Raw genomic sequence first — 15,619 nt, 5'->3', positions numbered from 1 at the left:
ACCCAGTATAGAAGTTCTTATATTTTTAGTTAGATGGCTTTTAATCACTTGTAAGAAGTTAACGTTCTTTTGAGCCCAAAAGATGATTAAATGGGCTATAGATTGTAACAAACTTAGAAGTCAGGGAGACCTTCCTGACATTAAGGGTTTTAAATATTGCTTTGAACTAGTGAATTCTCTGAAGTCCTTAGTAATAAGGACAAACACCCCACTCAGCTGGTTTGATGATTGATATTAAATTTCCTTTCTTCATTGCTTTCTTCATAGGTGCTATGCTGACATACAGTAGGCTAGCCCATGATAATCTGGGATAGCAAGAAGGGACTTGATAATTTAAACAATAGGCGTGCTAAATGTCAGAGAAAGAATTAAATATGTGGAAAATTCCAGTATTAAAGGCTAAAATATTATTTTGCAGGATGGTGATAACTTGACTAGATTATTGGTGTCTTTCAGATGAATTGAAAAAAAGCGAAGAAGTGGGAAAGCATTTGGAGGACATTGAATAGAGGCTTTCTGAATATGAATAATTGAAGACTAAAAATAAAGGCTGCTTCTAGTTAATTGAATGCTGACTAAAGAGTTAGGAATTTATCTTCTACTGGAAACTTTGGCATTTTGACAAGGCGCTAACATGTTCAGAGTGATATTTTATAGGAATGTTGTTTTGGTTGTTTTGTGCCAAAGGAATTGGGGGTTGGGGAAAGTTAGAGACTTCAGGCAGAGAATGTAATTGTTAGGCTGTTGTAATAATCTGGGAATGAGTCATCGGAGGCCCAGATAAATAGTGGCAGTGTTGCCTATAAAATTAGACTCATTTTTCCATTAGGTTGTAGGAATGCAGCTGGGTCAGTGGTGCTAAAATAATTTAAGTTTTATTTTGTGCTGTGCATAGGAAACCCAGTTACAGGGAAATAATGTTCAGTAATATTTGCATGTTATATTTGCATACTATGGTATGACATAGAAGGATGGACTTAAAGATTTCATGTGGGTTTTCAAAAGTCTTCATGGTCAATCATGATATGAGGGATGGTTCCTGTCAAGAGAGCAGTGCAGTGCAGGTGATTTTTCCAGGAACCAAAATTCTGTAAAATACATCTTTGGAACATTTGCTATTTCGTGAGATGTTTTTTCTACATTTTAGTTTCTATATCTCTTCTAAGTTCTTTATTAACTTAAAGGACTTGCTTTTTAGGGAATTGCCAGAGAATGAATCCTTATCTACCCGACCCATTTCTTTTTTCTGTTACTATGGTGGAGTTCTTTGTCATTTAAGATGTGATTCTGAGGGGTGATTGGGTGGCTCAGTTGGTTAAGTGTCCATCTCTTGATTTTGGCTCAGGTCATGATCTCAGGCTCTGCTACTCAGCGGGAAGTCGGCTTGGGGATTCTTTCTCTCTCTTCCTCCTGTTCACGCGTTCTCTCTCTCTCTCTCTCTCTCTAGGTAAAATAAATGAGTCTTTAAAAAAAAAGTGATTCTGTGATTCTTCACTCATTCTCTTTACAGTTCTTTAGCTGAGCGTATGTGCTTTTCATTCTTTATTTCTAAAGTTTTTTTCATTTTCTCTTTTCAACCCTTCAGGTTACTAATTCATTTTCTCTCACATGTAGATGTAAGAGATGTTTTTGTTGTTTTGTGATTTTGAAGAAAGAAGTATCAAAAGTGCTTCATATAAAAGATAAAGAATAGAAGTGGAATGGAAAAAGATGAAAAGAGAAAAATGTGGTATTATGAGAAATAAACTTGGTCTTCATGAAGTTCCTGGTACAGAGCTCCAAAAATCCTTGTAATTTTTCTAAGTGATAGGAGTATCTTTTATTTTTTTAAAGATTTTATTTATTTATTTGAGAGAGAGACGAGTGCCCAAGATAGAGCAGGAGCTGGGAGGAGAGGGAGAAGCAGACTTCCCGCTGAGCAAGGAGCTGATGTGGGGCTTAATCCCTGGACCCCAGGATCATGACCTGAGCCGAAGACACTTAACTGATTAACCAGCTGAGCCACCCAGGTGCCCCTCTTTTGTTATTCGTAACAAACCCTTTTAAACTCCTCTGAGATTATGCTAATGAGGTAATTTAGGGTGGAATCCCTACATAGCCTCAGGACAGGGCTGTACACTGGGAAGACCTAGTGACTCGGGGACTGAAACCGGTAAGCCCTACCCACCCTCCTCCTGGAAGGAAGGGCTGAGATTAAAGCTGAATGAAAACTCTGGAACAAGATTTAATAAGGTTCCTCCTTGTAATGAGCCAGGAGGGTAGGTATCTCATCCCAGTTGCTTGGGGACAGAAACTCCTGCTATCAAAACCATTCTGGACTTTACCCCCTGTATGGTTTCATCTGGCTGTTCGTCTGTGTCCTTTATAATTGGCGAACGTAAGTGTTTCTCTCAGTACTGTGAGCAGCTCTTGTAAGTTGGTCATACCTGAGGGAGGAAGTCATAGAATCTTCAAGGTATAACCAGTTGGTCAGAAACACAGGTAACAACCTGGCTTTGGCATCTGTAGTGGGGGCAGTCTTGCGGGACTGAGCTTTTAATTTTTGGGACAGTGTCAAGAGTTGAAAGACACCCAGTCAGTGTCTGGTGAGAATTGGGGAATTGCTTGCTGGTGTTAGGATACACATTCGGCAAAATGTTTGCAAAGGAGTAGTGACTGGGTATGGCAGATTGTAGGTATTTTGAGCCATCAAAGGAAAGTAAGTACAAATTTTCAGATGTTAGATTTTAATAGGAGCAGTCTGGCACAGTTCTTTTTTTTTTTTTTTTTCTCCCAAACTTAGTCATTTTATTAAGAGGTAAACAATTAAGAAATCAGAAAGTGTGATTTTGGCAGTTTACTAATTCTGATTAGTAAAAATTTGGAACCAAGGCCTAGTTAAAAAGTGAAGTTTTATATGTTGACAAATGTTTTATGTTTATATTAATTTATTGGTGACTAACCAAAATGTGTATGTTGGGAATGCTCAGATGATGTGAGATGTACCACTGTGCAGACATTAAGGTATGGATACTACTATTACAGCCTAGAGTGAGTGCTGGTCAGTACATGTTATTTCTGATCTCCTTTCCTCAGGCCCTCTAAACTTTGGGTCTCCTCAGTTTGTCTGTTTTCTAGTTGTATGCTTTGTGTCAGTCCTGTTGTCGATGGCTGTAACTGGGGCACAGAGAATATTAGGAAATTGGTTGGGAGGCCTGGTGAGGGGGCTTTGGAATGAGGCTGGTTTGGGGAGCAAAGGGAAGAATAATTGAAATATTTCTTGCGGTCCTTTTCACTTTTAGTTTTTTTTATACTTCCGTTTTGGTTTCTTTTTTGTTCATCTTTTTTTTTTTCCCCTTCAGAAACTCCATTTCATTTCACTTTGCCTAAAGAAGGTGAAATTATCCCGCCATTGACGAGTGCAACTCCACCTCTTATTGGTCACCTAAAATTGGAGCCCAAGAGACACAGTACTCCTATTGGTGAGTGATTAAAATGTAGTGGTATTTAAAGCAGAATTTCTGAGATAACCATTCTTCATGCAAGTGATTGTTTTAGATCTCAGGAGTTGGGCCTGGTTGATAAGGTTGGTTTTTGTCTTAGGAATAATAAGGTTGTGGTGTCTGTTTCCATGAATTTACTCCCAGAAGAATTTGAGTGGTAATGAGAAGAAAGAAAGGGTGGAAGGAAGGAAGGAAGAGAATATTATGAGGATTTTATTCTGTTATTTGCAAGGCAGTAGACTCTGAGTGCTAAGCAATGATATAGAGCTATTTTTATAAGGAAAGGTCAGGAAATAGGGTAGAAGAGCTATTTATTCAGTACCCCGGCTCTCAGTCTGCTGCTTGACAGGGCAGGAAAACTTAGATCTTCCTTCCCTGAAGCAGCCAGTAGTCTTCTGCATTAACCTATTTGTTTTCTCTAGTCAGTACTGGGAGGTAACAGTCATGCCGTCTGGAGTCTCCTGCTACCTATGCCTGATGCTGGCAGATGTGGGTTGGCTGAGGGCTCATGCAGCATCCTTTGTCCAGATGCAGAAGTGGAACTGAATCCTGTTGCTCCTCTTAAGACCAGGTGTCAAAACTAGTGCGTAGTTGTTGATACTCTGACAGGATCTATCCTAGGAACCCCCTGCAGTCCTGCAGAGCTGTGGAGCCAAACAGGCAAATTGATGACCTTGAATTATAGTTTTTCATGTTTGTATTTTAGTGTTCTTTCTTTCTTCCTCCTGCCTCTCGTTTTTCAGGTATTAGCAACTATCCAGAAAGCACCATCGCAACCAGTGATGTCATGTCTGAAAGTATGGTAGAGAGCAACGATCCCATACTTGGGAATGAAAAAGGAGATCCTGGGGCTGCCCCAGAAATGGATGATAAATTATGTCTAAGAATGAAACTGGTCAGTCCTGAGACTGAGACGAGTGAAGAGTCTTTGCAGTTTAGTCTGGAAAGTAAGTTTTATTTTATGTTAATCTTAAATAATTAGCTGCAGATCATCTGAGAAGTATTAGTTATCTTCTAGTTACAGTGATTAATACTTGTATAATTATAAATGTATTTCTAAAGTCTTATTCTCATAGATTTAATTCTTTACTTTCGGCCAGTCAGTCTTGTTACTGAAGATGCTGTATTTTATAATCTTTGGTACTGTTTGTTTCTCTATATTAAACCGTATCTCTAAAGTAATTGGTTTCCATATTCAGAAACAGTTCAGAAGAGGGTAGAAAATGTAGGATTGTGGATTCACATTGTAGGCTTATGTTGACTGTTTCTCACATTAATTAATTGCATATTGATTAGTATGGCTAAAATGCAGAGAAAGGTACAAAGGAGGCTGCAAAGTAGGGTCCAGATTCGGAAAGGCTGTTTACATGATGCCGAGACAGTGAAGAATTTTAGGTAAGGGAGTAATATCAGATTTCGTTTTTTATTTTTATTTTTATTTATTTTTTTAAAGATTTATTTGTTTATTCGTGAGAGACGGAGGGAGGGAGGCAGAGGGAGAAGCAAGCTCTCCCTTGGAGCAGGGAGCCCAATGTGGATGGCTCGGTCCCAGGACCCCGGGATCACAGCCTGAGCCGAAGGCAGACGCTCAACTGATTGAGCCACCCAGGCGCCCCAGATTTGTTTTTTTAAAAGAATCAGCTGAGTGTTTAAAAACATTGTGCATTTGTGCATTATTCCTTGCGTTGCCCATTTCCTCTTCTCCTGCCTGGAAAACTCAGTCTTTGTTTAACCAGGAAGTAGGGTCATTAGTAGTAGAGATGGAGATGAGGGGGGATGAGTCTGAGAGGTAGATAATAAATAGAGAGAACCTTGGAACCAGTTGAGGTAAGAGGGATGGTGGGAAAAACAACAGAATCAATCTACATCTGAATTTAGTTTTCATTATAGCACTCCAAAGTAGGTATTCTTATTTCCAGACACAAAGAGAGCTTTTCTAGTTATACACCTAAGGTCACAGTAATGGTTTTTTAAAGATTTTATTTATTTATTTGAGGGAGACTGAGAGCATGAGCCTGGGGGAGGGGGGCAGAGGGAGAGGGAGAAGCAGACTCCCCGATGAGCGTGGAGCCGGACACGGGGCTTGATCCCAGGACCTTGAGATTATGACATGAGCTGAAGTCAGATTCTGAACTGACTGAGCCATCCAGGTGCCCCAATAATTATTTTTAAAATATTTATTTATTTTAGAGAGTGGGGGAGGAGGGGAAAGGGTAAGAGAGTCCTAAGTAGACTCTGTGCTGACCACGGAGCCTAACTCACGGCTCCATCTTAGGACCCTGAGATCATGACCTGAGCCGAAACCAAGAGTCTGATGCTTTAACCGACTCTGCCACCCAGGCTCCCCGGTAAGGTCACAATAATTGCTAAGAGGTAGTCCTAGAGTTTGAATCAGATCTCTCTGACACAGAAGTTCATAATTTTTCGCTAGGTAATTTATAAATGCTATTTAGTGGAGTTAGAACAGGAAGACTTAAGGTAGATTGTAAAGGAACATTTAACGAAGAAGACTAGGAGAGTATGAAGATGGAAGTCTGTGGGGCGGAGAATTACCAAGAAGGTAACAGTGTGAGATGCAAAAGTGAGGGTCTGATAAGGTATATCTGAAAATGTACGTTGGATTTGGCGATCAGGATCCATTTGGTGGCTCTAGCGAGAACTATTTTAGTATGGTGCTTTGGGTGGGCGCTATCCTGAAGGTAACTGAGGATTGATGGGGAGAAGAGGTAGCAAATGTATTCTACTTTTGAGAAGTTTATATGAGGAAGGAAGAAAAAATACGCCAATTTAGAAATTCAGGATTGGAGGAGATTTTTTTCATTTTTATGCCTAAGCATAAAGGCCTAACAAGATTTATAGACTGGAAGAAGTTCTCCAAAAGAGAGATGGGTTAAAAATGAGGGAATAAGGAAAACAGTTGATGGATCAAAACCATGAAGGCATTGGGAAAAGAAGCTTTCAAAGACTATGGGTAGAATGGGTGGACTTGAATACGAAGGGCCTCTCATTCTCTGGAGACCAAAGAAAAGAAATTTTAGCTAATATACTTTGAGATCTTACGATATGCCAGGAATTTTACATGTACAGCTCAGTAAATCTCACAACAAACCCGTGAAATAGGTCCTGTTATTATCCTCGTTTTATAGTTGAGGAAACTGAGGCGTGGGAAGACTGAGCACCTTTCCTAGAGTCAAACACCTAATAAATGGAATAGCCTGAATTCAAAGTAGTTTTAAGAACCAGGAGTGCCTGGCTGGTTCAGTTAGAAGAGCATGTGACTCTTCATCTAGGGGTCGTAAGTTCAAGGCCTGCTTTGGTTGTGGGTTCGAGCTCCATGTAGAGATTCCTAAATAAAATAAATAAACTCTATAAAAAAAAAAAGAACAAAACAGAAATGGGGCATCATGGTAGTTGTCAGTTAAGTGTCCAACTCTCTGATTTCAATTAGATCATGGTGTCAGGGTTGTGGCATTGAGCTCCGTATTGGGCTATGTGCTCAGTGGGGAGTCTGCTGGAGATTCTCTCTCCCGTTCTTCTTTTGCCCCTACCCCCCCCCCCCACATCCTGTGCACACACACTCACTCCCCTCCCCCCCAAATATATAAATCTTTTTAAAAAATTAAATCACAGTAAAGTAGTTTCAAGAGCCAGAAGTCTGGGTCCAAATTACAATGCTCTTCTGCTTTTCAGTGCTTATTAATTTCAATCTTACACTCAATAGAAATTAAAGTATTATATGTTTCCATTTTTATTATATCTGAAATCAAGTAGGTCCTATCAAAAGAGTATGTGGTAGTCTTGAACCTTTATATTTATTTTTTTATGATTTTATTCTTAAGTAATTTCTACATTGAAGGTGGAGCTCGAACTCACAACCCTGAGATCAAGAGTCACGTGTTCTACTGACTGAGCCAGCCAGGCGCTTCTTCCCCCCACCCCCCCCCCTTTTTTTTAAAAGATTGAATCTTTAGATTTGAAATGACAATTGGGAAGACCTTAATTGGAGCTAACGTTCTGGATGATATTACTACCCTTCTTGATGCTAGGAGCACTGTATCAGGCAGGCACTGTACTCACAGTTTTACTCATTTCATCCTCACAAGAAACCTGTGAGGTTAGTTCTGTTTTATTTCTGTCTTATAGATGAGGAAACTGACTCAGAAGATGGAGTTTATTCCCAGGTTGGACTACTAAATGCTGGAGCCAGGGCCTGAGCCAGGTTTCTGTTTCAGAGCCAGGGCTCTAACTGCTAACATTTAACTGCCACCATGTTTAGATTACGTCAGGTCATAAATGCTTTAGAAATGTTTAAAAATATTTGTTATTTTCTCTAAGGCTGGAATAAATTGTAAGTGAACAAATTTTAATCCTTTGGTATTAGTGACATTGCTTCGAAGATACGGGATTCTTTTCAGTGTTACCCTTAATTCTTTGCTAGAGATTCTTTCTTGAAGATGTGTTTTGTTTTTTGAGTATCTGTCCCAAAGGCACTTTGGGAAGAACTAGAGTACTGTCTGTGTGTGGGTTCTCTTAAAACTGCACACTATTTAAAATTTGTGCATCAAAAAAAATTTTGTGCATCAATTTAAGACTTTTTTGCATAACTTTTTATTAAAGTTTTTTTTGTTATTTTAAATTTTGTATTTTCTTACATAAATTTTATACATCTTGTGTGAGAAGAGATGAATTGATTCAGGAGGAGTTTAATTTTCATTTTTACATGTTACTGTTTAGTAATTCATTATAGTGTATTGCTGGACAAACTGTTGTCTGTAGGAAGTTTGAAAGAAAATTGATTTGGTGCAGGTGAGAAAAACTTGTACCATTAAATGTTAAGAAACCTTTGTGTTCAATTATTCTTACCTCTTTTTGTTACTTGTTGCAGTTATTAGTAGAGCAGGTTTTTAGGTATGGTACTGACTGAAAATTCTGTTTCTCTTTCCTTTCTGTCCTTGTTTTGTTTTTATTCAGAGCCTGCAACTGGCGAAAGAAAAAATGGATCTACTGCTGTTGCTGAGGCTGTTGCCAGGTAACCAGAGCTGGTTGCTATTTAGAGGAGTTTAATATACAAAGCCACTCTGGTAATAAGGAGAAGATGATTTATCAATAGAGGACAAAACTTAAAATGAAACTCCAGCATATAGAGGATTTAGCCATGTGTTGAATCTAATGTAGGCTGTCTTACTAATACTTTCAGTCTAATAAAGCTTTTACTATACTTAGAACTAAGATATTTAAAGGTGTTTCTCTTTCTCCCTTTTGTTCATGTGGGAGTGTCCTTTTTTCTTTCTCTGTTGGTGAGACTGAGATTATTGCTGCTGTTGGTAAGGTCATAAAAGGTTTAACAAGAGATCGCCTTAGACCTTGTTCCTTCAAAGATTCCTGACTCAGCTGCAACCTCAGGCCATTTTGTCTTCTGCCTGCCAGCTTAACTACTGTGTTGAACTGTTATTTTTGCTTTGTCATGAATGCTGTAATGCTTTGAGGTTGAGTTTGACCCCGTCCTGAGGCTCTTGTGGTAAGCTTTGCCATCTGGTGGCTGTGAGAGTAGAAGTGTTTCATTGGTTTATGGCATGAGTCATCCAGCAGCAGCCGTTGATGAAATAAAGGTGAGGATTCTTAAATTGGGCTTGGCAAGTACAGTAAATAAGTAAAGCAGGCCAGGTGCCAGAGCACAGAGTATTAAGGATGATGGCCAGCTGAACGTGTGTCCCATTTGAACATGTGCCCTGTTCAACTACAGCTGGTTATTACCGTGCAAGAATGCAAACTTACTGTTGCCAGACCTTTACATTTTGAAAGAGAAAGCTGGATTTTTAAAAATAAAATTTTTTGCTTGTTGGGTCAAATAAAACATGTCTGTGGACTAAATTTGACCCTCATTTGCAAGTTTCTGACCCATGTGTAAATCCTTTGATCAGTTCTATTGTAGAGATGGTTGTTATTTGGGCTCTTGCATATTTAATCTGAAAGATAAGCAGTTTAGGGTCCTTACTCAGTTAAAGACTCTTTAATGTTATGTCTTCTTATAACTTGAAGAAAATGGAGTATACTCTTGATCTCTTTGGTTTTAACATAATGGTATACCAGATATAACTTGTTATTAGTTTGTACATGTGCACATAAGGAGGGAACAATGTGCTGTTGAACCTTTTGTGCCAAATGTAGGGATGAAAAATAAGGGTAAAACTCGAGGGTGGATGGTTGGATTGGGGAGTCACGGAATGAGACGAAATTCATTGGTGTCGTTAGGTAAAATGTGTATATGAGAATCTAGATTTTAAAAATCTTTGACTATTCACCTTACAGTTGGGTTCACCGTAAGAAATCATACAAAGTAAGCTGTGCTTGAATATTTTAAATGATCATTGCTTCTTTTGCATTTGGGTGAAGCAGTAGCACTGTTTTAAAGTGTCATCTGTATCTGGGCTCTGTTCAGATTACTTGCCGTTATTTTCTTTTTCTGTTAAACATTTCATTATTGAAGGTTTCAAGTATATACGAAAGTAGAAAGAATAGGATAATGCACCACCACGTATTCATCACCCAGTGTCAGAAATTACCAACTCCTTGTCAGTTTTGATTCATTTATAAATACTACCGGCACATTCTCCCCCACTGGATTACTTTGAAGCTGATTCCAGCGTTATCTCATTTTATCTATAAATATCTCAGTGTTATTTCTAAAAGATAAAGCTTTTTATTTTGAACTTGACCACAGTGCTGTGATCATACTTTTAAAATTGGCAGTGATTCCTTAATGTCATCAAATATTCAGTGTTGAAAAAAAAATATTCAGTGTTCAGGTTTCTCAGATTGCCTCATAAAAGGTTTTTTACACTTTGGTTGAATCAAGATCCAGACAAAGTCCACACATTATGTCTCTTAAGTTAAAATTTGATTTGATCTGTCTCATCAAATCTGATTATGTCTCAAGTTAAAATTTCTATTAATCTATAAGGATCTCCTTCCCCCACCCCCCCATTTTTTCCCTAGCAATTTATTTGTTGAAGAAACTGACTTGTTTGTACTGTAGAGTACTGAAGTTTGGACTTTGCTGATGCATCTTTATGGTGTTTGATATAGTCCTCTGTCCATCTTACTTCCTGTGAATCTTCCTTGGGAGTTTTAATTGTGCTAATGTGAGACAAGTATGAAGGGTATTTTGGTATAAGGTGGTTTGGGATGCAGAGCAAGGATTTTATTCCCTTTGTGCCGAAAAAGAATAATCTCCTTTCAGAACTAACACAGTATATTGCTTTAATTTATTATCTTAGTCCTCCGAAGACTGTGTCTGTGTTTAGCTGTGTTTGTGAAGCCCAACAAGATGACGACGAGGCTCGAAGTCAGGATCCTCCCTCTGCGCCCATCAGGTGAGCATTGTTTTTATAGCCTCTTTTGAGCTGTATTGATTTACAGAATGGTTGGTACCAAAATCTCGAATGTACGTTGCTACCATTTTGTGAACTTGAACTTACATTTTTATCTGAGGGACTGTGACATATTCTAGATGGATTTATAAATGAGATATCATGAGAAATTTTGTTTAATATAGAAACAGATATTTGTCTTGATTGCCTGTTCTATCAATTTGAAATGATTCAGTCTTCATAAATTTATGAAAATACATTCTTTAAAAAAAACTATCATTCTGTATTTTTAAGATGACGCCTAGTTTTGGAAATGTTTGCTTTTAACAAGACTTTTAATTTTTCTTTAGTTTCCCATAGGGCAAAACTGAGATGTTCACCCCATATTTAAAGTTCGTCGTACTTGATGGAATTAAGATTTGCCCGTGATTTCTTTACTCTATAACCTCTTAGAACAGCTCTGAAACAAAAAAAAATTTTGAGTTCCATTTTTTTTCTCTATTTAAATAATTAGAATATCTTGTTTGGGACATATAATTCTTAATATTTAGTCTAGGGAAATAACTAATGGCAATGGAAATAAGCTTGTATTTTCATTATTAGGTGGTGTTCATTGATTTTGTAAAGTTTTGTCGTGGGTATATTCTTAATGTTATTTGCAGCATAATTTTAATGTTTTTTATTGACATAAATATTGAGAGGAAACATGTCAGTGTTTTTATTAATATTCTGATTATTAAATGTGAGCTTGTTGGTATTCTTGAGAATCAAATAGCCCAGGTCACATTCTTACAAGGGGGTGCAGCGGGCAGAGAGGGAGAAGCAGGCTTCCTGCTGAGCAAGGAGCCTGATGAGGGACTTAATCCCCAGACCCTGGGATCATGACCTGAGCCAAGACCCTTAACGGAGGGAGCCACCCAGGTGTCCCTCTATTCAGAAGTTCTACTCTAAATAAACAGCTTCTGTAAAACGTGGTAGGCTTCTTTAAGGGTGGGAAACAGTGGTAATTGAATTCTTCAAGTAGCTAATCAAGTCCTGTTCCTTCTAGCTTTTGACTTTCATTATTCAGCTGTTGATACGTTAGCTGTCTGAAAGATTCAAGCATGAGTGTTCAGGTCATAGAAAAGATGAATTGAGCCTTCTTAATTGCTTTGTTTTTATGCAGTTAGTATTGATTATCTGCTGTGTACCTAGCCCTGTGCTAAGTAATTTATATATATGGTCACTTACGACTTCATCAGAGGTAGGTTTTACTCATGTGTCTCCCGGTGGTCTTACTCTTCTTACCTGTTCTTTATTGTGTTATATATCCTTATTCATTTGAGGTTCCTGACGGGTCTCAAGCTATGACCACCAAATTTTTACCAGGCTCTCTTTGGCTATGCCTCTGTTCTAAATCTCTCTTTAATCTCCTGATTTGGTAAGCTGAGCTCAATAAGATAGACATTTCAGAAACTTCTTTTCTTTTTCTTTTTCTTTTTTTTTTAAAGATTTTATGTATTTATCTGACAGAGATAGAGACAGCCAGCGAGAGAGGGAACACAAGCAGGGGGAGTGGGAGAGGAAGAAGCAGGCTCATAGCGGAGGAGCCTGATGTGGGGCTCGATCCCATAACGCCGGGATCACGCCCTGAGCCGAAGGCAGATGCTTAACCGCTGTGCCACCCAGGCGCCCCTCCTTTTCTTTTTCTTGTTCAAGATTGAGAGCAGGGCATTTCTCAAAGAGCTCTTCATGTTTCCTTTTTTCTGCCTACATTTGTCAGCTCAGCTCTTAAGGGGTGAGTGAGAGCTCCTCCCAGATTGGAGACAGCTTTTAGTTCCATCTTTCTCTGGCCAAATACTTTCAGCAAGGTATGACATGGTTTCTAGATCCTTGATCATCCTGGCTGTGTTCTCTTCTAGGTGTATCTCAGTTTATGCCTTATAAACTATGATACTCCAAACTGAAACAGATCCAGATTTGGTCGTACCATGGTCAGTTCAGAATGGATTCCTTTTATCTTTATTCTGGCTACTATGCATTTAATGTAGCCTAAAATGCATTAGTTTCTTGCTTTGTTTGTAGTGTATTGACTCACTGAATTTGTAATTTACCAAAAAGTTAAAAGTTTATAGGCATTTTCTACATGAATTTGCTACTTACACAATTAGTTTACTTAATCTGAGAGTGGATTTTTGCAGTTACTCAGTCTCTCAATGGAGAGAACATTAATTCTTTTGTCTGTAGTACATTTTAAGCACTTACTGTATAATAAGCTCTGTGTTCGGTGTTTGAAGTAGAGATGAATAAGACGTGAATGTCAAGTTTCTGTGGAACCACATTTGGAGTTCATCTGGGCCTTTTTTTTCTGGTTAAGGACATCTAAGAAAGCCCCTAGGCACCTCAGGACTTTGTGGTATCTAGTTTGTAGGAGACATTAATCAAATGCTTGTGGGATAAGTGAATAAATCACTGATAGCCAAATGGGAATTCTAATGAAAAGAAGTAGGCTGTGTCTTGAGGACTATCTTTGAGGAACCAAGTCATTCTGAATTGGTAGTTGTGAGATATACCAGTAGAGCTAGCAAAGTTAGAATCTCACCTGTAACTCTATCCTGTATAGATGAAGTTCCTTTTCCTAAAATTATTGGTTGGGTTAGGGGGTAATGAAAAGAATCTAGAATGCTAGGCATCATTTAAAGAATGTGAGAACCAATAAAAACCAAATAAGACATCTTGACCTAATTGAGCTTTTTTGAAGTAGATCCCTAAACTGCCTTCATTGACTTGACTTCAGTAAGTCATTGACTTGACTTACATCTTTTTGTTTACCTTATTTTCTTGTGTCAGATTTCAGAGTTCATAACTAGCGATGGGAAGAAAGTTTATGACTGTTTTATCATGGTGGGATAGTCCTGTGTACCATTATGTTTTCAAGAGTGAAGTTATGTTGGGCCGTCGGGGTGGTGCAGTTGGTTGAGCATCTGACTCTTGGTTTCTGTTTAAGTTGTGATCTCAGGGTGGGGAGATCCAGTCTGGAGTCAGGCTCAGTGCGGAGTCTGCTTGAGACACTCTCCCTCTCCCTTTGACCCTCCCCACCACACTGTCTCTGTCTTGCTCACTCGCTCGCTCTCTCTAAAAGAAAGAAATCTTAAAAAAAAAAAAGTGAAATTATGTTGAAGAACTTTGTAAGATGATATGCTCACCTTATTTTCTCCCTTCCCCACATTTCTCAAATTGTCAAATTACAGTTCCTCTTGCCAGTACACACTCACACTTGCTTACTTGACATGGTTTCTTTCTGTGGTTGATTTTTAGGGGGAACTCCCTCAGTTTTCCAAGTACTCAAGATGAAGAAGAGAAGGAAAAATTAGAAGGTGAACAGAGGGCCAGGAAGAGTCAACAGTCTGTGAAGCCGAGTTGTCCTGTCAAAGACCCGCCTTCTCCTGTCTCCCAGCAGGTGGCCACACAGGGGCCATCCAGTCCTCAAGGGGAAGCAATGGAGACAGATGTGCTAAAAGGCCAGAAAGAAGGCCAGAATACCAATCAGGAAAAACCTAGTAATGCCTTGATTGAAAGGCCCAGCCAAAATAACATAGGAATCCAGACCATAGAGCGTTCCCTATGGGTCCCAGAAACTGTTTCAGCAGCAACCCAGACTGTAAAGAATGTGTGTGAACAGGGGACCAGTACGGTAGACCAGCATTCTGGAAAACAAGATGCCACAGTTCAGACTGAGAGGGGGAGTGGTGAAAAACCAGTCAGTGCTCCTGGGGATGATACGGAGTCACTCCACAGCCAGGTGAGAGAATGTATAGGGTATCTCAGGGGCCCTGTTTTTGATTTATGGATTCCTGAAGAATTTAAGTTGTGGTACTTGTACCTAACGATAATTCTTAAAGAGTTTTGTACAGACCAGTCATTAAAAACAAAAACAGTTTTTCCGGGACAGAGATAGGGTAGTGAAAATTATGGGTAGCCATAGCCAATAAGATAGCCTTTTAGTGAAAATGAAATAGTGTTGGAGTTCGTCAAGTAGGTCTTCACTGGAAAAGAAAGCCAGGAATATAGTCTGGGTCCTATAATATTCTTCTACATTTAATCTTTTCTGCCACCATTTTTCATCCTTCCTTACAAGCATCAGAGCTCATTTCTTCCCTCCCAAGTCTATTTCACCAGGGTTCCTAGGAACTTGAGAGAGTACAAAGCAGAGGAGAAGGGATAGAGAAGCATGAAGGATACTGGGTGTGTAGTGTACTGTGGCACACTATTAGAACAGTAAGAGAATAGACAGGAGGGGGGAAGTGCTCGGGAGACTAGGACTGCAGAAAGAGGCTACAGCTAGATGTAATGGGAGAAGGATTGGGGTTGGAGGAGTAAGGGGTTCTTGGGAATAGAGTAGGGAAGTTTAGGTAGTAGTAAAAATTGAGTGCGTAAGAAGTGATGGTAGAAGTGTATGTGTTAACAAGTAAGAGGAAATTCATAAAATTTCATCAGGTGGCAGCTGGGTTCCATGGTAGGGAAAATTTGGAAGTTACTAATAGTGGTTAAATTGCCTTTTTCAGTTGCTCTTGTAGACTGTCTTCACTTGGAGTCTGCCTAGGGATCCTAGCTTCATTAGTGATGTGCCTCTTGTTCTAATTGTCCAAGTTGTTTGTTTTATAAAAATAAAATAATATAGTTCCTCTTTATTGAACACCTAAAGTGTATCAGCATTGTGCTCAAGACAACCCATGAGGTTGGTATTATTATTCCCATTTCACAGGTAAAGAAACCGAGCTGAAGAGA

The 15,619-nt window shown here is 38.9% G+C and overlaps 1 protein-coding gene across 3 annotated transcripts in view; it reads left to right on the top strand.

Annotated features, from left to right (window-relative positions):
- TP53BP1 (tumor protein p53 binding protein 1) overlaps positions 1-15,619 on the top strand; it is an 86,201-nt gene that overhangs the window by 50,491 nt on the left and 20,091 nt on the right. For all 3 annotated transcript variants that reach the window (XM_026479870.4, XM_044392469.3, XM_057306311.1), the window contains exons 15-19: positions 3,342-3,461; positions 4,226-4,429; positions 8,454-8,511; positions 10,760-10,855; positions 14,150-14,633. In XM_026479870.4, coding sequence (XP_026335655.1) covers positions 3,342-3,461; positions 4,226-4,429; positions 8,454-8,511; positions 10,760-10,855; positions 14,150-14,633 — 962 coding nt within the window. The remainder of the gene's footprint in view (positions 1-3,341; positions 3,462-4,225; positions 4,430-8,453; positions 8,512-10,759; positions 10,856-14,149; positions 14,634-15,619) is intronic.

The sequence above is a fragment of the Ursus arctos genome, unplaced genomic scaffold (genome assembly GCF_023065955.2).
Source record: "Ursus arctos isolate Adak ecotype North America unplaced genomic scaffold, UrsArc2.0 scaffold_36, whole genome shotgun sequence".
Lineage (NCBI taxonomy): Eukaryota > Metazoa > Chordata > Mammalia > Carnivora > Ursidae > Ursus > Ursus arctos.
This window is presented reverse-complemented; position numbering and strand designations above follow the sequence as displayed.